General features: G+C 42.9%; 1 protein-coding gene and 1 long non-coding RNA gene across 5 annotated transcripts in view; one reads left to right on the forward strand and one right to left on the reverse strand.

Annotated features, from left to right (window-relative positions):
• The window catches only part of LOC311521751, a 128,366-nt gene that overhangs the window by 75,334 nt on the left and 31,639 nt on the right, over positions 1–21,393 (forward strand). The gene's annotated exons all lie outside the window — the stretch shown is intronic.
• TTC7B (tetratricopeptide repeat domain 7B) overlaps positions 6,435–21,393 on the reverse strand; it is a 314,696-nt gene continuing 299,737 nt past the window's right edge. For 2 of the 4 annotated variants that reach the window (XM_084630296.1, XM_084630295.1), the window contains one exon: positions 6,435–7,396. In XM_084630296.1, the coding sequence (XP_084486422.1) occupies positions 7,175–7,396 (222 nt within the window). In that variant the 3' untranslated portion in view covers positions 6,435–7,174. The remainder of the gene's footprint in view (positions 7,397–21,393) is intronic. The other 2 variants (XM_084630298.1, XM_084630297.1) reach the window with 1 other exon arrangement.

The following is a 21,393-nucleotide window of genomic DNA, read 5'->3' on the forward strand; positions in this document are numbered from 1 at the left end:
AAACTTCATGACAGCTGCTAGTCATGTTGCTTTAATGCACTATGGGAAGGTGCTCAAGGCAAGAAAGAAACTGAAGCTTGGGGAAAGCACTGTTTTAGCAAAAAGCCAGGGAAGAAGCAGCAGCCTCCCAACAGATCTTTTACCCCAGTGGTTAGGGTACTCACCTGGCATGTGGAAGACACCCCCCCCCCCAAAAAAAATGCAAGTCTCCCTCTCTGCCTGAGGAAGAAGGGATTTAAACAGGCATCTGCCACCTCTCAGGTGAGGGCTCTGGAAATGTCTGCTGTGGCGCTCCCCCAGTGTCTCCGGTTGAAGCCGTTTCAGTGTGGTTAAATAAAAAGAAGTCATTAGCATGGAGGAGGACTGGCTCCGGGGGGTCTCCCACATGAGTGCTGTAACCACCAGTCTAGAGCTTCATTTGCACAACTCTTCCTGGCCCAATGATTCTTGGCCCCCACACAGCTGTTTTGTGCAAGCTCATCTGTAGGCACTCACACCAGTAGGTGAGGTCCAAGCATACTCACTGGATTGGGCCCTGCAGCTGAGTTAGGCAGAGGAATGCATATTGTACACTGACTTGCTCTGGGGAGCAGGCTGCCAGATGCCTGGCCTGGAACTGTAGCGTGCATGTGCTGTGGGAATGTTTATGGCAAATATGTAGGTGCTCAGCAAGATTAGGTGGTTCAGCAGCAGATGAGCAGGGGGCTGTGAATGCTAGTGGGACCTGATCCTGGGATTTAGGCACATAAATTCTTTTGTGAATGTAGCCCTCAGTTTATACATGTGCGGTAAGCACCTCTATAGACCAGAGTGGCCCTTCGACTGTTATTTGGGACCCATATTTTTAAAGGGTGGTGTTTGAGAAGCCATGGCTTCTCAGCCCTGTTGGTCTTTCATACTGCTTAAGGGGAAGGGATCAAGTGTAAATGAAGGCTACAAGGGAGGTGGCAGGTCCTGGCATGGAAAAGAGTGAGAGAACCACGGACTGGGCTCTTTAATGGTGTCTTCCCTCACCCTGGTATCTCACCGTCAATTATCACTAGCTGCTATTGTGGCTAACAATCGTTCCAGAGACCTTCCAACATGGTGATGGTTTCATATGGAGAATGTGAATTTATGTGGAGGCTAGGTTTTCTACTGCATGCATCCAATGAAGTGAGCTGTAGCTCACGAAAGCTTATGCTCAAATAAATTTGTTGCTAAGGTGCCACAAGTCCTTTTTTTTTTATGTGGAGGCTGTATTTGAACAGATGAGTGGGAGTCAAGACTATGTTCAACTTGCTGCTACAGACTTAAGATCTCATGGATCTAGTTTATTCACCTGTAAAATGTCATCAATGTTCTGTACCTGGCTTGGAGCAGTCTTGTGAAGTTTAATCTATTCTTGGATGAAGTGTGGTACAGTAATGCCAATTTCAAGTGATGTGACTGAAACGGTCTGCTCTGAATGCATCTTATTTAAAAAAACACAATCAAAATAAACTGTCATCACATTTCAAGCATATTAACCTTTTCCTATCTTAAACAGATTTTTATGTCTACAGTTCCATAGAAGGTGATTACTTCCGGCTTCCCAGTCAGTCAGGATTCAATTAGCACTCCCTCACTAGCGAAGAAGCTATGTTCTTTGTTGTTCTCCTGTCTTGTGAACTACATTCAGAAAAAAGAAAAGGAGTACTTGTGGCACCTTAGAGGCTCATGCTCAAATAAAGGTGCCACAAGTACTCCTTTTCTTTTTGCGAATACAGACTAACACGGCTGTTACTCTGATACATTCAGAAAAAGTACTGACTTCAGTTGCTGTTGAATGACTGTAAAAATGGCATTGTGGGGGTCAGAGTCTGGCTTTTGTATGATATGAATAGAGCTGGGAGAATGAGAATCTTTTGCAGAGAAATTTGTGATTTCAAAATTTTGTTTCATTCAGATTTGAACAAAACCCCAAAGTTTTGAAATTCATCATGCAATGCAATGTGAGCTGGGGATGCGAGAAACCCTGGGAGCCCCAACTCCGAGGCAGCCAGCCTAGTGGGCTGCCCTAGAGCCAGCGACCCTGAAAGCAAGGTTGTCAAGGAGCTGCATGTCTGGGAGTCAGGATTTCCAGCTAACAGAGAGCCTGAAAGCCCTAGAAACCCAGGCAGGTTTCAGAAAAGATTTCCAAGATTTTGACAAATTGGCAAATTTACAAATACAAATATTTTTTTTTACCCATCTTGCCCTGAAAACTCAAATTGGGTGCAGAGTAAAGTTGGCTATTTTTCTTCTCTGACCTCACCACTAATAAAGATTGTGTAGGGTGAATTATGTATATACGTGGCTCCTAGATGCCACTGACAATACTATATATATAATAATATATATAATACTCTAAGCCTTCAATTAACTGGGGCAGTGCTATAGAACAGAACATAATTTGGATGCAGTGGGGTTTCACAGGTGATACTGAAGACATAATTTGGCCTACATGACCTTTATTACTGATGGTGATGAGAGAGAAGGTAATAGCCCAGGTTGAGTATGAGGGTTGCTGGTCAGGGCAAAGTGTCATTTTAACTGAAAACTGAGTAAATTTTCATAGGCAATTAGACAAAATAAATCTAGAATTCCAAGATGCCATTTTAACTTTACTTCACCCACCTTGTCAGTTTAATACCGTCACTTTACAGAGTAGAACAGAACCTTCAGAAAAAATGTTTCCAAAATAACATATTTTTGCATAAATGTCTGATATTCAGATTGTATAATATCCAGATGCTGAACAATATGGAAGATACAATTGGGTTGGTTCTGCCTCTCTCTGAATCCTGCTGTCCTCATCCAGGCAAGACACATTTGGGCTGAATTAATTCCTTGTGTAAGTCCTATTACTTAACTAGTTAGAGTGATGTATTTGCCTCATTGACTTAAATGGCAATGTTGTCTAATGAAGCTCTGCAGGTTCAGTCATTTTATGCACAGTGGCTGTAACTACCACTAGTTTTGCATATGCTTAGTAGCACCAGATGCAATTAGTTTTGAGAAGGACAAAGAAAAGTTCTGGCTGAAAAAGAAAATCTGCAATCAGTTTTTTGTCCTGATTGAATTCTACTGGACCACAGTCTGAGGTGAAAGAAATACACATTGTAAAAGGGATGCAATTTTCTTTCCAGGCTGAAGATCAGAAGACTTTTATAGCAGTTTACGAAGAGGTGCTCCACATTTCATGTGGGCCAAGCTACAGAATAAAATAAAAATTCTGTTTTGAATATTTTACAACACTAAGGTCTCAGAGTCCAGGTGCTACTAGAGGCTGGGGTCTCAGTAGGTCACTCAGCCTGTTTCAAAGAGAGCAGACCACGATATCTTTCACTAGGACGTGTTACTTAGACTGGGTGCATATACCTTTTTCTAACTACTACTGAGATATAAGCCAGATGGCAAAAGGTGTATAGATCAGCTGACGAGAATACAGCCCAGGCATAAAATACATGTTCTTGGCCTTCCTTATGCAGAATCTTGATTTAATAAAGACTGCATGCAGCTACTAAAACTGGTAACTTTTAAGAAGGTAAATTAAGTGATGTTTAAACAAATTCTGCCATTTAATGTGCTATGGGGGGGGCTCTTGCTTCAGTCTGAAAACTCCTAAATTTGACCTTGCATAGACACTCCATTTTTAAAAGCATGTAGTTGAGTTTTTTTGTTTTGACCAGGCAATTTGTAGGCGGTAAAGTCTTGTGGAAAAAAATAATGAAACTGATTCCATGAAAAGATCATGAAATCCTGTTCCACACACTGCTATACCTGAAGTTACTCCTGGGAGAATTCTGCACCACTGTGGATTTTTTTTTCTCCACAGAAAATACATTCTGTGGGAGAGGTGTTGCAGTTATACCCTTTGCCCACCAGGGGCTGCTGTGTCACCAGAACAGAAGCAGACGGCTCACCGCTCACTGGCTGTATCAGTCAGCAGCTGATAGGGAGGAAGAGAGGCCACATGCCTCTCACTGCTGGGCCAGGTGAAGAGGCACAGGAGATGGGTGGGGGGACAGAGAGAGTGGAGCACATGGGACTTCTGTGGGGGTGACAGACTGGGGTTCAGACTGGAGTGGGGGCTGACTGGGAGTGAGGGTGCAGGGACACATGGGGATGTGGTGGGGGGTGCAGAGATACATGGGGACAGGGACAGATGTGCCTGACTGATTGGGAGAGGCTAGGGATCATCCAGGATCTGACTGGGGGAGGCTGCCCAACTCCTTAACAGTCCCTCCCATCCCCCAAAAAACTGTTCCATAATTCACACCTAACACCCCTCCAGGTTCACTCCCAGCAATTAGTGTGCACAGAATTTTTAGGCCCAGAATTCCCCCAGGAGTACTGAAGTGTACAATAGGTGTGACAGGCTATCCGCTAACGGAGCAGAGAAGAGTGACCTAACATTACACAGCTATCATTACCATTGGGAGAGTTTATCAAAAGAGGCTAGAACTTTGAATTAAGTGAAAGGGATCAAGCAACAATTCTGGGATTAAAAGGATCCCCCCATATTTTAGCAAACTTTTTGTGCATGTTTATGCCTTAGAATAAGCAGGACATTCTCAAGTGAGGTGTGGTGCTCCCTATGGGAGAAGAGTAAGCCTGATGTCTCAGAGCTTGATGTAAACTCACTGTGCCTTGTCAGAAGAGCCTTCCTGCAATAGTGAAAGGGTGGAGAGCTGAAGAACGGTGGGTAGGAATGTCTGTGTGAAGGCAGAGCAGATGATGGGTATTTAAAGAAACTGGCAAAACCAAGGTTTACCATGGACAAAAATCACACACAAGTGTTAATTTCTCCATTTCCTTTTTAGTTATTAGGCATGGAGTCATGGCTGTTGGGCTCAAACATGTTTTAGGGGCTGAAAGGAGTCACAGACAGTGTACACTGTGAGCTGTAGCTACTCGGAGGGTTCAGCAGCGGGCAGATGACATGGAGGGATGACTAAGACATTGCCTAGGCCCGCTGTCAAGGAAGAGAAAACAGGACCATGTCTTGTCAAGAGACGAAAGCAAACGGGGGAAGGGGGGCTGGAAGAGGGAAGGAGTAATGTGATGTTTCTGGGCTGACTGGGGCTGGGAGGGTTACGCCTGGGTTTATGAATTGGGAGCTACACAGTATAACAGTGCACTTTACAGAGGATGTGTGTTCTAAGGATTAAGCTAACAGGTAAAATTTGAAAGCTGCCTCAATCTTATCGGCCATATGAAATAGAAAGAAAAACAAATCAGTGCATCGCTGAGCATGGGGCCAGCTTGGGTCTCCTACTGTTAGAAAACGCTAGAATGTACATGGAAGAAACAGAAGCGTTAGTAAAGGTCCTCTGTCTGCTCTAGAGAAAGTATTTGCCAGAGTCATCCACTATCTTATGCATATGCTGAACACTTTAAAATCACTTCTTGTGGGTGAGTGACAGACTGAAGGAAGCAATGCTTTGTGCAAGCACCATCGCTCACCTCGCTTCATGAGGAATCTGGAAAATTTCCCAGATTCAACACCTGCCCCATATTAGGATGAAGAGGCGGATGAGTCTGTTAGGGACTGGCTCTTTTCTGTGCAGCAACTGTAGATGATTCTTATCCACTCCCTCCCCGAGAAGCTCTGGCAAACACTTCTGTCCACTAACAACCTGGCACAATTGCTGCCGCTGCCTTGCTAGTAACATGCCACAAGACAATGAGTGTGAGATCTTTGTGAGACAGGTGCAAAGGATGGTGAAAGCTGGGGAGAAACATTTAAGATATTCTTTCCAAATACTGTAGGGGTACAGGTAAAGGAAACTTCAGAATAGGGCTGAGAATGTGTGAATATATGGCAGGGTTATGAAGTCTAAGGTTCTCCAGAAAGAGACAAATCCAAGTACTCATGGCAGATATCAATTTATATACCATTCTAGCATATCAATCAATGCAGCAAAGTATTATTTAATGAATATTTCTGTTAAGGCATGAAGACAGTCAGATATGGTATGGCAGACAGACCAATGAGCTCTCTGATTCCTAACACTTTGTTTTCAAAAGTGTCTTGTATAATTGGGTTGATTTTAAATTTTTTATATTGGTCCAAATTAACTCCACGAGAGCATTTACCATGGGTTGGAGTGAAGATTTTTCTATCCTCTGGGGGAAAAAAAAACGGGGGCGGGCGGGATATTTTACAAGACTAGAAGACTAGGCAAAGATATCCGATGTGCCCCTTTTTCTCTTGACCTCACTGCACATAAGCAGTGCTAAAGGTGATCTTCTCAAAGCCAGATGGTCTCCCCACAGGCCCAACATCAATGAGCTGCACTCACAAGTTACCATTTCCACTTCCTTTCATTGCACTTTCAAACAGAGGACAGCCACAGGGGCCATTTAAAAATCTTTTTATTATTAACATAATCTTCCAAGTGTGAGTAATGTATAAGGAATGTCGGTAAATATTCCATTTGAAGCTTCTTTTTACATATTTCCATCGATAAATAAACTCTGAATTCACATAAAAAAGTTACACTTAAATAACGAATACTTTCTTTTTTTGTAGCAGGCATACATTGGTAAAATATAAATATTCTTGTACTCAGCCTTTGTTCTAAGTAAAGATAACAAGTAGCCACACACACCACAGTTTTTAACAACCAAAACCAAGAACTCTTCAACTGATTTTCTGGCCTGGACTAGTATAGAGATGGAAACAGAAAATTCACAGTTTGACTTTAGGCCAAGAGGGGTTGAGACGGAGGAGGAGAGAGAACAGTTTTCACGACAGGCTTGTTAAAAATAGTCTGCTCTGCCACTGAATTTTAATTCAAATATATTATTCTACATTTGGTGGTGGATTCCATTATAATTTTTACATAACACTCAGATGTCACCTAATGAAATATGGCACATTATCTATAAGAACAATATAATCAGGTTTCATAACTACCATGGGAAAAAAATGTAGGCATCTATGAGAGGTGTTTTGGTTTTGGTTAGTCATTTTTTCCTCACTAACATTAAAATATCGTATCACTTCAATGCTTTGTCAGGTTCCCCACAATAGTTAACAAATTTTGTGGGGTTTTCTGTTACCTCTGAAACCAAGCTGCGTTATCAAAGAGACCTGTATGTTGTGTTTCCTCACTCTCAAATCCAAAACTTGAAACATGATGAACTCTGTAATCAAGATATTATCTCACAGAATTCGTGGAATGATGGTAAAAGGGACAATTGGGCTGCTGGCTTCAAGCTCTAATGCTGTCAGGAAGCACTCTGTTGCTGCATCGTCATTGCCCTGAGCTTGCAGCACCTCCCCAAGACCGTTCCAAACCTCATGGGCTGTAGAATTCACCTGGACAGCATCTCTGAGAATCTTCTCAGCCAAACTATAGCGTCCTAATTGGTGAAGTATCAGAGCCTGCAATAAAATAAAATGCAGAAGTGGCTGAGATCACCAACATTAAGTACTGAACACTAGCAGTAGTAACATGAACAACACTCTTTTAATAGGACTTTTACCAGATCCAAGTTATATCTTGTAGCATTGAAAGAAATGAAAATGGCTAGATGATTCAAGTGGATTAATGCATTTCACCATCTCTGCTTTATAAACCTGGGTTCAAATTCTACTTTTGATTGTAAGTGAAAATGAGTGTGGTGGAGTGATCTGACTCCTCTGTGCATATTGGTCTATTTTATAAAATCTCGGTAGCATGGTGAAGAATTATTGCTGAGAAGAGGTGCAGGAATGAAATAGGGTGTTCTTAAATTCACATTGAAGAGAACTGGCAGAGCTGTATAAGCTGGCTGTAAACAATTAGTCGCCACACCTTCATGAGCACCAAGTGGGTATAAAAGTAACCGAAGAGATTCTGTGCAATTGTTTAACCATCCATTGTAAATTCCTGGAGTTTGAATTACTCACTCTCTCCCCTGCCAACTACATTAAACTCTATTGTAAGCTATTAACTGTACTATATAATACAACTTTTGAATGCTTGACTGTTGAGAAGAAATTCATGAAGAAGAAAGCAAATAAAATAATTTCAGCAATGGGTTTAATGCAGAAATGCAATAAGAGTTAATTTCTAACAGTCTAATGGCTCTGCAGTTTCATTTTTTGAGTTGTCAAGTGAGTAAGCACTCCGAGGGATGGTGATCAGTGGTTTAACTTACCACAAACAAGGCAGTTGTTCTTGGGATGGTATTCTCCCTCCAAGAGAGAGGGATTTGAAAATTAGACCATCAAATTAATTCAGAAAAAGTGAGGCAGGAAGGAGTCTATGGATGTTTTCTGCACTAAGCTCATTTAGTGTAGCATTCTCAAATTATAACTTACTGCCACCAAAGTGAATGAATACAAGGTACTTGATTTGCAGATATAAGCTTCTCTTCCCAATTCATTTACAGAAATCATCCTTCTGGAAGCTGTGCATATTCTATCCTAGTTAAAAACGCTAGTACTTTGTACATGAAAAATTGTGTGTGTGTGTGTGTGTGTATTTTCAATATGCTAGATCGCATTTGCCAACTTGTTAAAAAAAAACCCAACAACTGTACTTTTCAAGACCAAAGGAAGCAACATGGTCTTGTAGAGGTAGTAGCCTGATTGATAGGGGTATAGACTAAAACACATTACATCAAATCTGCAGTTACTTTCTATGGAAAGAGCACATTATTTGTTTTTTGATTATATGCTATGGCAGTTAAATACTGACAGCAATTGTTTGGTAGCTATGTTTTACTTAAGATGTTAGGGTATTTGATACTTGTGAAGGATACTGCATTGACAACACTGGAGACAGAAGTTAATTGTTTATTCACAGAACAGCTATTATATGGTCAGTAACAAAGGTAAGTCTTCACACCATGCCCACCAAGGCATGTTAGCCCTGGAGAGTACCACCTTACAGAGACAAAGAATAGTACAATCTCCAGGCCCATTCACCCACTGGCCTCTCTGCTGTGACTGCCAATGAAGATTTTGGTGGTTGTTTTTATGATGATGAATCCTGTTCACTGGAACCCAGTAGACTGAGATTACAGACTCATTTCATGTAGGGCATCAGAAAAGATTGCTATAACATTTGGTCGCGATAGACGTAGGCTAAAATGAAACCTGTGATCTACAGATAAAAGGCTTCATATCCCGTTGTCAGTCTTCTGACTCATAAACCCATCTAAAAGGGAGACCAGATGCCAGAGTTTACTGCAAATCAATTATACTAGTATATATACTAGTATAATTGGTTTACTGCAAACCAATTATACTACACTCGGATTTTTTTTTTTTAACCAGTTTAATAAAAATTGGCTGATCAGTCATCTCCAGTGTTACAGGATTTCCTTCTCGCCGCTGAGGTTCCCAGGACCTACATGCTGGACTCCTCTGCTCTATCACTTTTCTACTGGTCTCTTAATTTAGTTATGTGAAAACTACAGCACAACATAGTCTTGGGGACTTTACAATCTCCAGAATTTGCTAGTGCTGGGTTTTGGAATATTTTGACCATAGTCAGTGTTAGCTGGACTCAGTTCTTCTAAAGCACTGAATCCCCAGATCACTATACCCTAAGCCTGGGAAAGCTCAGAACTGAACCCAATTTGAACATGGGCCTTGCCTAAATGATGGAATACTAATCTGGATACTAAACAGACTGAGGTCTCCCTATATTCTGATTATCTCGAGGAGCACAACCTCGCTTCTTATCAGATCATTTCTGCCCACTACTCTGCCAATGAAACCAGGCCACAATATTCTGTTTGTCTGCTTCCTTCATAATCATTTTCATGATTTATTTTACACTGTCCCATATACACAAAAATACTGTTTTGAGTTTTCTCTCAAATCCACCAGCCCATGGATGGTACTTAATTATATATCTGTAAAATGCTTGGCATAATAGGGCCCCAATCCTTTAATGGGGCTCTAGGTACTACTGCAGGACAAATATATAATAATAATTCAAGCCCCTCACTATGATCCACTATTGTCTCCAGGCCTACTCAAATGCTGATAATTAAGACATCTATTTAGACTGAATGTAATAACAAAACATCCTTAATCTTGCCATGTGCTAGACCTTGTTGAGTAATCACATAATCTTATTTCAGAGTGGCAGCCGTGTTAGTCTGTATCCACAAAAAGAAAAGGAGGACTTGTGGCACCTTAGAGACTAACAAATTTATTTGAGCATAAGCTTTCGTGAGCTACAGCTCACTTCATCGGATTTGTTACCCCACATTTTCCCTCCCCCTTGTTACTCATTACTGTATCATGACTAATACTAGGTTGTAAGATCCTTGGGGCAAGGATCATATCTTCTCTTGACTTTGTAAGGGGTCTAGCACACCTATTAATATTTTCCAGGGACAGTCTTGTTCTTTCCAGATCTACAGAGGAAGAACTGTATTCAAAGATGTGCACTATGCTTTCTTCTGGGGAGGCCACTTCGTTGGGGAAGGGGGAAGTATATCTGTCTTCTCCCCTACTATGGCCCTACACCATGTAGACACTTCAGGGAGAATCATCTTGGCTCTGGAGCTTCTGGGGGACTCAAGGCTGCTGTGACTTGCCCCCTTGACAAATACTGTGCCTCGTTTCCTGAGATGAACAGAGACAGTAAAGTCAATTCCAGCTGTTACAAAAAAAAAACAAAAAAAAACAAAACAAACCCATGATATTGACTAATAAGTCAAGAAAGTAAAAAGAAAATAGCTTTTGGGCTTTTTTGTTTGTTTTCTGGCTTTTGAGCTCTTAGCGTTCATGTCTTCAAGTTTTTCTTTGCAACCCCAAGGGCTAGAAGCTTATTTTTAAGCAGTGAAAACTGAAATTATCACAGTCACTTGTCTCCAGAGCTGGGGTTTTAAGAAAAACATTAAACACTGCAAGACTAGCAATGGAATCACTATAATTGGGAACACTTCAAAGAAATACTGTAGCTCTTCTCTTCAGTGATGGAACCTTGGTGCACTGAGACTTATATTTCTCTGAAAGGTCTCTGCTCATGAGAGCTGGAGATTTGACCACTGACTGAGTTGTCTTGTTCTATCTGGAACAAGAGCCATTCTCAATGGGAGAGTCATTTTAGCTTCCTCTGTGTCCGCTTGGTGCTAAGTGAGCATCTTGGCTTCCCTTGTGGCCTGGAAAACTCTGGGAAAGGAATGGAGAAGAACAGAGACAAAGAACAGATGAAATAATAAACTGAAACTAGGAGGGGAAGAAGAAACCAATGGAGGCACAGGCACCAGAAAATATGAATTCAAGAGCACAGCAGTCAGGACAGAAGCTGTGAATGCCAGTTCTTCTTCGAGTGCTTGTTCATGTCAGTTCCAATTAGGTGTTTGTGCACCACATGCACGGCAGCCAGAAGGTTTTTCCCCAGCCGTATCCGTCAGGTTGGTCCAGGTGCCCCTGGGGACGTGCCTTTGTCGTGCTGGAGATAGAGACTGACCTGCCATCCCCTCAGTTCCTTCTTACCGCCTGTGACAGTTTGCTGGAATGCTCATGTCTGTTGCTTCGGAAAGCATCTCTCTTAGCAGTTTGAACCAAATCCCCAATTTTTGCCCCAGATCCGTAAATGGCCCCCTCAAGGATTGAACTCACAACCCTGGGTTTAGCAGGCCAATGCTCAAACCACTGAGCTATCCCTCCAGTTAGTACTAGTTAGTGTAGTCTTCTATGTGTTTCATTTGGGGGTTCCCCCCTCCCCTTTCTTCCAGTAATGGGGCATGCTGGGCTTTAAACTCTGTGTGCCACATGGCAAGCTTATGCCCAGGAGCGACCCACACACTTCTTGTCTGAAGTGTTTGGGAGAAAGCCACCAAAAAGAATGCTGCAACATCTGCAGGGGATTCTGCCCAAGGATGCAAAAGGAGAGGGACCAGAGTCTCAAGATCCTCCTGATGGAGGAGGCGCTTCATCCACACTTGGACCTCGGATCAGCAGAGCCAGCATCGAGCACCTCATCTTTGGTGCACAGTGTGCCAGCACCAATGGCACGTGCCCCACTTTAGCTGGTGCCCCCCTTTGTGTCTCTCCCATGAGTCGCCCACCCTCCTGTATTGCTCTGCCACTCATCAAAACTATTTGTGATACCACCAAAACTCTGTGGCAGACCCTGGCCTCTTTGCCACCAATGGCAAAGAGGAATAAATGAAAGTACTTTGTTCCCTCGAAGGGGTACGAACATCTGTATATCCATTCCCTGCCGGACTCCTTGGTGGTAGCTGCGGCGAATGAGCGGGAGTGCCAAGGCTACCAGGGCCCCTCCCCAAAAAATTGGGAGGCAAAAAAGCTAGACCTCTTTATGAGGAAAATGTACTCCACTGGAGGGCTCCACCTCCATATAGCCAACCACCAGGCCATCCTCAGCAGGTATAATTACAACTTCTGCAGAGCGATGGCCAAGTTCACGGAGTTGTTGCCAGAGGACTCCTGGGCAGAGTTTTCCTTCTCATCTCCTGAGCTCATTGCCCGATCATCGTTGCAGGCAGCCCTTGACGTAGCAGATGCGGCCACCTGCACCATTGCCTTGGGGATAGCCATGAGGAGGAGCTCCTGGCTACAAGTTTCAGGGCTTCCATATGAGGTCCAGCAGACAACCAAGACCTCCCCTTTGAGGGTTTGGCCCTCTTTTCAGAAAAGACCGATTCACAGCTTCATGGCCTTAAGGGCTCGAGGGTCACCCTCAAGTCCCTTGGCTTCCTCACTCCGGCTAATCAACAAACATTTTAAGCTGCAGCCCCTGCCTCATTTTTACCATCCTCAAAACAGACAGGACTTTTCTTGGTGGTGAAATAGGAATAACAGAAGAGGCCTCACCTGTCATCAGGCCAGGTCTCTGGTCAGACCAAACAATCCTCCAGCCAGAAGCAGACCTTTTGAAGGTACACATGGGGGTGACGCACCAGTCCAAACACTGGATCCACCCTGCCTCACATTCCCATGCTGACTTTCGACCCTGCGTGGGCCTGTATTACATTGGATTGCTGGGTACTCCGCATGGTAGAAAGGGAATACTCCCTTCAGTTCTCTGCCCACCTACCCTTCCACCCCCCTTCCCCATCCCTCTTCAGGGACCCCTCTCGTGAGCAACTCCTCACAAAGGAGGTGCACTTGCACCTAATGTTGGGGGCAGTGGAAGAGGTTTCTCAGGAGCTGAAGGGCAAGGGGTTCTATTTCTGGTATTTCCTAATACCGAAAGCCAAAGGCAGCCTCAGGCCCATTCTAGACCTGTGAGAGCTCATGAAGTTCATGAAGAAACTGAAATTCTGCATAGTCTCTTTGGCCTTCATTATCCCTTCCTTGGATCCAGGAGACTAGTATACCCCCTCAATTTGAAGGACACTTACTTTCACATTTCAATCAAGCCATCCCACAGAAGTTACCTCAGGTTTGTGATGAATCATAATCATTATCAGTTCACAATCCTTCCATTTGGACTGTCAGCGGCTCCTCAAGTATTTACCAAGTGCATGGCAGTCATAGCTCCTTTCCTGCACAAGAGCCAGGTGCAGGTGTTTCCATACTTCGACGACTGGCTAATCAAGGGCCGCTCCAATGCGCAAGTGAGCTACATAAGAGCTACTTTTGATGACCTGGCCTTCTAATGAATGTACAGAAGTCAATCCTAGCCTCCACTCAGAGAATAGAGTTCATAGGGGCAATGCTGAACTCTACGCAGGCAAAGGCATTCCTCCCAGAGTCACGTTTCCTATCCCTGTGTGACTTAATAAGAAGCCTCATGCAGTTCCCTACTACCACAACAAGGAGTTGCCTAAAACTTCTGCCACACATGGCTGCTTGTACCTATGTGGTGCAGCATGCCCGATTAAGGCTCCAGCTCTTCAGGCGTGTTCACTTGAGTGTATCAGCCAGTTCGAGACTGTCTAGACAAGGTCGTCACTTCTCCTCATCCGGTCCTCTAGTCCCTCCTATGGTGGCTCAACCCTCAGGAGGTCTGTGCACGTGTCCCCTTTGCCAGACCAGAGCCGTCCCTCTCGCTGGTGGTGGACGTGTCAGCATTAGGATGGGGAGCGCACCTTGGAGACCTCAGAACTTAAGGCTTCTGGTCCCAAGCGGAGCACTCACTCCACATCAACATCAGAGAGCTGAGAGCAATCCTTCTCATAGGCTGGGCATTCCAAGTTCACCTGGAGGGCAAATATGTATAAGTTATGATGGCCAATACAACAGTGATGTTTTATATGAACAGACGGGGGGATGTGTGCTCCTCTCCTCTGTGGCAGGAAGCCCTCAGTCTGTGGGACTTTTGCGTAGCTCACTCAATACAGCTGGAGGCATCGTACCTTCCCGGAGTACAGAACGAGTTGGCAGACTATCTCAGCAGGTCCTTTCACAGACACGAGTGGTCCCTACACCCGGATGTCGTGAATACCATCTTCCATAAGTAGGGATTTCCCCACATAGACTTATTCACCACACGGCACAACAGGAAGTGCCTGCAATTCTGCTCATTCCTGATTCATAGCCCGGGCTCCATTGCAGATGTGTTCCTCCTTCCCTAGAAGGGACCCCTTCTCTACGCGTTCCCTCCCATGCCTCTCGTTCCCAAGGTGCTCCTCAAGGTTCAAAGGGACGAGGCCTCAGTGATATTGATAGCTCCAGCCTGGCCCCACCAGCACTGGTACACATCCCTCCTGGAAATGTCTATGGACAATCCAACCACATTACTGCTCTTACCGGACCCAATAACTCAGGATTACGGCTATCTCCAGCACCCTAATCTTGAGTTGCTTCACCTCACGGTGTGCAAAACTCCATGGTTAAACCTGATGGAGCTTGCCTGTTCGGGTCCGGTCAGGGAAGTCCTCCTGGGCGGTAGGAAACCCTCCACTAAGGCTATCTACCGGGCCAAATGAAAAAAAATTCACAATTTGGTCCTCCCAATTCCAGCATGTTCGTCAATACCTGTAATATTGGACCACCTCCTCCATCTCAAACAGCAAGGGCTTTCCCTGTCGTCAATAAAGGTCCATCTGGCTGCTATCTCGGCCTTCCACACAGATATAGAGGGCCAGTTGGTCTTTGCCAAGTTAGTCTTGTCTGTGGTAAGTTTTTTCCTAAATGGTCTCAACATACTATGCTCTCAGGTGCAACAGCCAGTCCCAGCCTGGGATCTTAACTCAGTCCTTTTCCAGACTAATGGGGATACCCTTTGAAACGTTGGCTAAATGTTTGTTGCTGTACCTCTCATACAAGGTGGCACTCCTGGTAGTGATAACATCATCAGCCAGGAGGGTGTCTGAGCTTAAGGCCCTAACATCTGAGCCTCCTTACATGGTGTTCTTTAAGGATAAGATCCAGCTCAGGCTGCATCCCGCTTTTCTCTCTAAGGTTATCTCCCAGTTCCACTTGAACCAGGATATCTTCCTTCCAGTTTTCTACTCCAAGCCGCACGCAAGCAGCAGGGAGCAGAAACTGCATTCGTTGGGCGTTAGGCGGATATTAGGTGGACATTAGCCTTCTATATCAAGTGCACCCCACAAGGGCGAAGGCATCATCAGTGACATTCCTGGCCCATGTTCCGACACAGGAGATCTGCAGAGCTCAACATGGCCATCAATATATACTTTTACTTCGCATTACACTATTACACAACAGGCCAGAGATGATACAGCCTTCAGCAGAGCGGTGCTACAATCAGCAAACGTTTGCGCTCTGACCCTGCCTCCAAAACTTGGGCTTGGCAATCACCTAATTGGAATTGACATGAACAAGCACTTGAAGAAAAAAATGGTTACTTACCTTCTCATAACTGTTGTTCTTCGAGATGTGTTGTTCATGTCCATTTCAATACCCACCCTCCCAACCATCTGTCGGAGCAGCTGGCAAGAAGGAATTGATGGGGTGGCGGGTCAGCAGAGGCCAAAATCCAGCGCCATGAAGGCGCCACCTTACGGGGTGCCTGGACTGACCTGACCTGATGGATACTGCTAGGGGAAAAACCTTCCAGCTGCCGTGCATGTGGCACGCGCATACCTAATTGGAATGGACATGAACAACATATCTTGAACAACAATTACAAGAAGGTAAGTAACCGTTTTTTCCTGCGGCAGAATAATATGTTCCGATAATCTGTGTGTGTGTGTGTGGGAGGACGGCTTCAGAGAGAAGGTGATACTGGCCACAGCTATGAACTGCCTCTAAAGTGTGCTGTGAAAGGACCTTACCCACTTGGAGGAATGGAAATAACTAGTCAAAAAAAAAAAAAAAAGTGAACAGCAGGGAAGGGCTGGGAAACTCATTCTGCCAAACAAAAAAATGTGGGCTTAAGATCTGGAAAAGAACTCAGAACTACTGAGCTTCAAATTCCATTTGGTATGTCATGAGCTCTGGATTGTTGTATTTTTATTTCTTTGATAGTCCTAGAAGCATGACAAGAATTACTCTAATGAACATCTGTGTTTCTATTGCACAGGTTTCATTTACTCAGAAGTATCTCACTCAAAAAAAGAAAAGGAGTACTAGTGACACCTTAGAGACTAACCAATTTATTTGAGCATAAGCTTTTCGTGAGCTTCAGCTCACTTCATTGGATGCATCCGATGAAGTGAGCTGTAGCTCATGAAAAGCTTATGCTCAAATAAATTGGTTAGTCTCTAAGGTGTCACTAGTACTCCTTTTCTTTTTGCGAATACAGACTAACACGGCTGCTACTCTGAAACCTTTCACTCAAAAAATAAATTTTCTTTGCAGAACAGCAGCATATTGAAAAAACTATTTTATGAAACTCAGAAGTGGAATGTGTGTGCTCTTAAGGTTAGAGCAATGGAGTGGGAGTCAGGAGATCTGGGTCCCATTACCAGTGCTGACACAGATTCACTGTGTGACCATTGGCAAGTCTCACACACTGTTTTCACATCAGGAAAACTGGGATAATACCTGCCAAATTCACAGGTATGTTGTGAAGTTAAATAAATTGCCACCAGTAAAGAGCATTAACACCATCAGATGGAAGGGGATATAGAAATTCAAAGTAGTAGTATTAAAATTAACAGAAGTTTCATGAAACCCAAACCACCACTAGGTTCACCAATTCTCTAATGTTCTTTTTGTCGTTTTCCTTGCAAATTACCATCTAAAAAAGACTTAAGTATCTATACTTGTGTGCAGCAACACACTACAAAAAACTTCTCTCAAAACCATGAAAACTAAGAATGATCTGACTATATAGTTACAGAACATCACTTCATATGCAAAACCTGCACAGCAAACCCATATGCACAGCAATTGTAACTATTCTGTGAAACTCAGAAGTGGAATGCGGTTCTTTTACCACTAAAAGTGTACTGCTTTTTCAGTCTATTTTGCATATCTTATTTACATGGCTGTTATTTTCAAATAAATCTATCAAACTTGAAGGTTTAGCACAAACTTTTCAGTACTGTATTATAATCATAAAACAGAAATCCTGGTTGCACATATCTAGAAACATAAGATTTTCTGTGACGTACGAAAAATGTAACATGAAACACCTCCTCCCAGAATCTGAGATTTTCCATGTGTTGGGACAGAAACATGCATGTTTTTAAATCACATGATGGTTATCGTAAGGATTTTGCTTTTGTTCCATGTGTTTTACTTCAGGCACGAGAACTGAGGTTTAAAATAAAATTAGTAAGGTATTTCCATGTATTCCCTCTCACCCATGTACTTTGTATTTCCCTTTTAGCAGATGTATTTGTAATGAAATATGTTGGCCTGTCTCTTTAAAGGAAATATGCAATTCTACAGGAAATAATTTATTAGTTCTTTCCTTTGGAAACAAGTGCACACGGAACATTTAATCTGTTTGTTATTATTATAATCAGATGTGTTGTACAAATGAGATTAAAAACTCAGATTCACATCAGTGGAAATTAAGGATTCAGTAAAAACAACCTGTAATCAAACAAGAAACTGGACTTGGGATTATTCTGTAGTGTTATTTTCCATACAACACGATGGCTCTCAAAATGTCCATCTCTTACTCACCCATCTATAATACAATCCAAATTAGTAAATTTTTTGTCTTGAAAAATTAAGTTAAATTTATTAAATTGGACTGATTCCTTTTGGATCGTTCGAGGCAGCAGTTCTCAAATTATGGGGTGGGCCTCCCAGGGGAGATGCGAGTGGTCTGCCTTTTTTTCTTTTAAAAGAGCTCTGGCTGTCAGCCCTGGGTGGCTGGGGGCCTTGCATATCCAGGAGGCAGGGATGGCAGCAGCAGTGCAGAAATAAGGGTGGCAATGGGGCACTAAGTCCGCTGTGAAAAGTGATACATCACATTGCCACCCTTACTTCTGTGCTGCTGCTGGCTTGGCACTGCCTTTAGAGCTGGGTGGTGATATATGTATTTGTGTGGGGGTGGGTGGGTGGCATAAACAACTTCAGACCCAAAGAAGGGGGCCCAATCCAATAACTTTGAGAGCCACTCATTTAAGGTATATTTGCTTAGTAATGTAATTATGTTGCATTCAAATATATTTAAATTCATAGAATCATAGGACTGGAAGGGACCTTGAGAGGTCATCTAGTCCAGTCCCCTGCACTCATGGCAGGACTAAGTATTATCTAGACCATCCCTGAGAGGTGTTTATCTAACCTGCTCTTAAAAATCTCCATTGATGGAGATTCCACAACCTCCCTAGACAATTTATTCCAGTACTTAACCACCCTGACAGGAAGTTTTTCCTAATGTCCAACCTAAACCTCCCTTGCTGCAATTTAAGCCCATTGCTTCTTGTCGTATCCTCAAAGGTTAAGAAAATTGAAGCTGGTCTGGTACTGTTCACATCAGCTGTAAATGTAAATTATGATGTCACAAGATTGTGAAGTGTAAAAAATAGAACCCAAAATAGCTTCAGTTTTGGTAAAAGCCATCGATCAGCTTTGTTTTTTAAAAAAAATCACTTTCCATATTTTTTCTATTAACAACTGCAATGAATAATTAACCGAAAGGATGGGTCAATCATTTTCAAAAGGGGTTATAAACACACAGAGATGCACTAACAACCACTTGTGTTCATTATTGCATACTGGCAATATAAAGTTCAGTAAGTAACTACACCAAAGTTGTTCTTTTAAAAATATGTTGCCATGCAGCAGGTGGTTTTTCCTAGCAACAGGTGTTTTGCAACAGGGGAAACAAGCTGGTATGTTTGGTGGCAGGGGAGAAATAACATGCTAGGATCAGGAGCTTACACAGAATACACAACTAAATTTCTCAGTGTGCTAATAATGAAAGCAAGAGAGGCAGGAATGGACAGGCAGTGCAAACAACCGCTCCTCTCTGAGCCTTCAGCATGCCTGGTCCTCATCAATCCCCCTTCATTTTACTGCTCCCCAGTAACTTACTGCAGGAAGCACCATCCACAGGGTGCAGTACATCCCACCTCTGCCACCATGTCAAGGTTCCTCTAGGGTACAGATGTGGGGACCTGCATGAAAAACCCCCTAAACTTATTTTTACCAGCTTAGGTTAAAATTTCCCCAAGGTACAAATTATTTTACCTTTTGTCCCTGGACTTTATTGCTGCCACCACCAAGCGTCTAACAAAATATAACCGGGAAGGAGCCCGCTTGGAAACATCCTTCCCCCCAAAATCCCCCCAACCCTACACCCCCCCTTTCTGGGGAAGGTTTGATAAAAATCCTCACCAATTTGCATAGGTGAACACAGACCCAAAACCTTGGATCTTAAGAACAATGAAAAAGCAATCAAGTTCTTAAAAGAAGAATTTTAATAGAAGAAAAAGTAAAAGAATCACCTCTGTAAAATCAGGATGGTAAATACCTTACAGGGTAATTAGATTCAAAACATAGAGAATACCTCTAGGCAAAACCTTAAGTTACAAAAAGACACAAAAACAGGAATATCCATTACATTCAGCAAGGCTTATTTCTCAGCCATTTAAACAAACAGAATCTAATGCATATCTAGCTAGATTACTTACAAAGTTCTAAGACTCCATTCCTGTTCTGTTCCCGGCAAAAGCATCACACAGACAGAGAGAGCCTTTGTTTCTCCCCCCCTCCAGCTTTGAAAGTATCTTGTCTCCTCATTGGTCATTTTGGTCAGGTGCCAGTGAGGTTATCCTAGCTTCTTAACCCTTTACAGGTGAAAGGGTTTTTCCTCTGGCTAGGAGGGATTTTAAAGGTGTTCACCCTTCCCTTTATATTTATGACAACAGCCCATGACCTGTTCATGACATGACCTGTGCATGACCTTTACTATAAATCCTCCTGACTAAATCTTAGCTGGGAGGCCCTTGCTCGGGGGGGGGGTGTCTCTGGGGCCAGCCCCACCGGCTCCTGTTCTGGCTCCCCCCAGACCACTGCTCAGGTGGTCCCTAGGGCCAACTGCACTGGCTGTTGCTCGGCTGGCCCCCAGGGCTGTCTGAGTGGCTGGCTGGAAGGCTGCTCCAGCCGCGTGTTAGTGTGGCTGTCCTCAGGGCCGCCCAAGCAGCTTGCTCTGGGACTTGTATGAATTAAGTCATATCAAGGTTAAAGGGTTCTACACATACAAATCAGCCTAAGATGTGGTATTTTTTTAAAAAACAAACCCACAAGATTCCGACATTAATGAATTTCTTATATTTAAATCTAGTATAAAATAATGCAAAACATGTCATATAATCACCACCTACTAGAATTACTAATAAAAAACAGAGGCAGTTAAGTACATATTTGATGTAGAGGACAGCTATAAACAGGCAATGAATTCAAGGAGCTAAAGTTACAATAACATGAAATTAAACTGCTTTATGTAGTTTCAATAAAAGCTTTTACATAAAACAATAAGAAAATCCAGGGGCATGACTTTTGGAGATACTGATTAGAAAATTGATCATGTGAATGACTAAATGCTCCAATGAACAAATCAGCATGCAGTATGGAGAGCAGCAAAGTTAAAGATATGGCCATTATGTTCTAAAGTGCTGTGCTAAAGGGTATGTGAAAATTACACATTGTCTGTGACAGTGAATTTAACAACATATAACTGTAGGATCCAGTCCTACAAAGAGCCAAGCACCTTTCTTCCAAGAAACTCCACACATAACAGATCAGGCCAGCACATTATTAAGGCCATCCTGGTGGACAGTTTGTACTCAGGTTATCTATGTCAAAGAGCATGCCAGTCACTATTTATCTGTCTGGAGTTCTTTGGAAACATAACTGAAAAAATAAAGAAGGCTTTGTTTAAAATACGACCATATTTTTCAGAAACATTTTTTCATTTATTTATGTGTGCTGCCATCAAAAATTCTGACAAAAGTTTAGTAAACATTTAAATTGAGAACTGCAACATACTGTGCAAAGAGGAAGCCTAGCTCTTTTACTGGCAAAGCAACAAAAATAGGAAATCTAAATGCAGAAATTATTAAGCATGCCCTTCACATTTTTTTCTC

Source organism: Lepidochelys olivacea, assembly GCF_965140295.1.
Source record: "Lepidochelys olivacea isolate rLepOli2 genome assembly, chromosome: 6".
NCBI lineage: Eukaryota > Metazoa > Chordata > Testudines > Cheloniidae > Lepidochelys > Lepidochelys olivacea.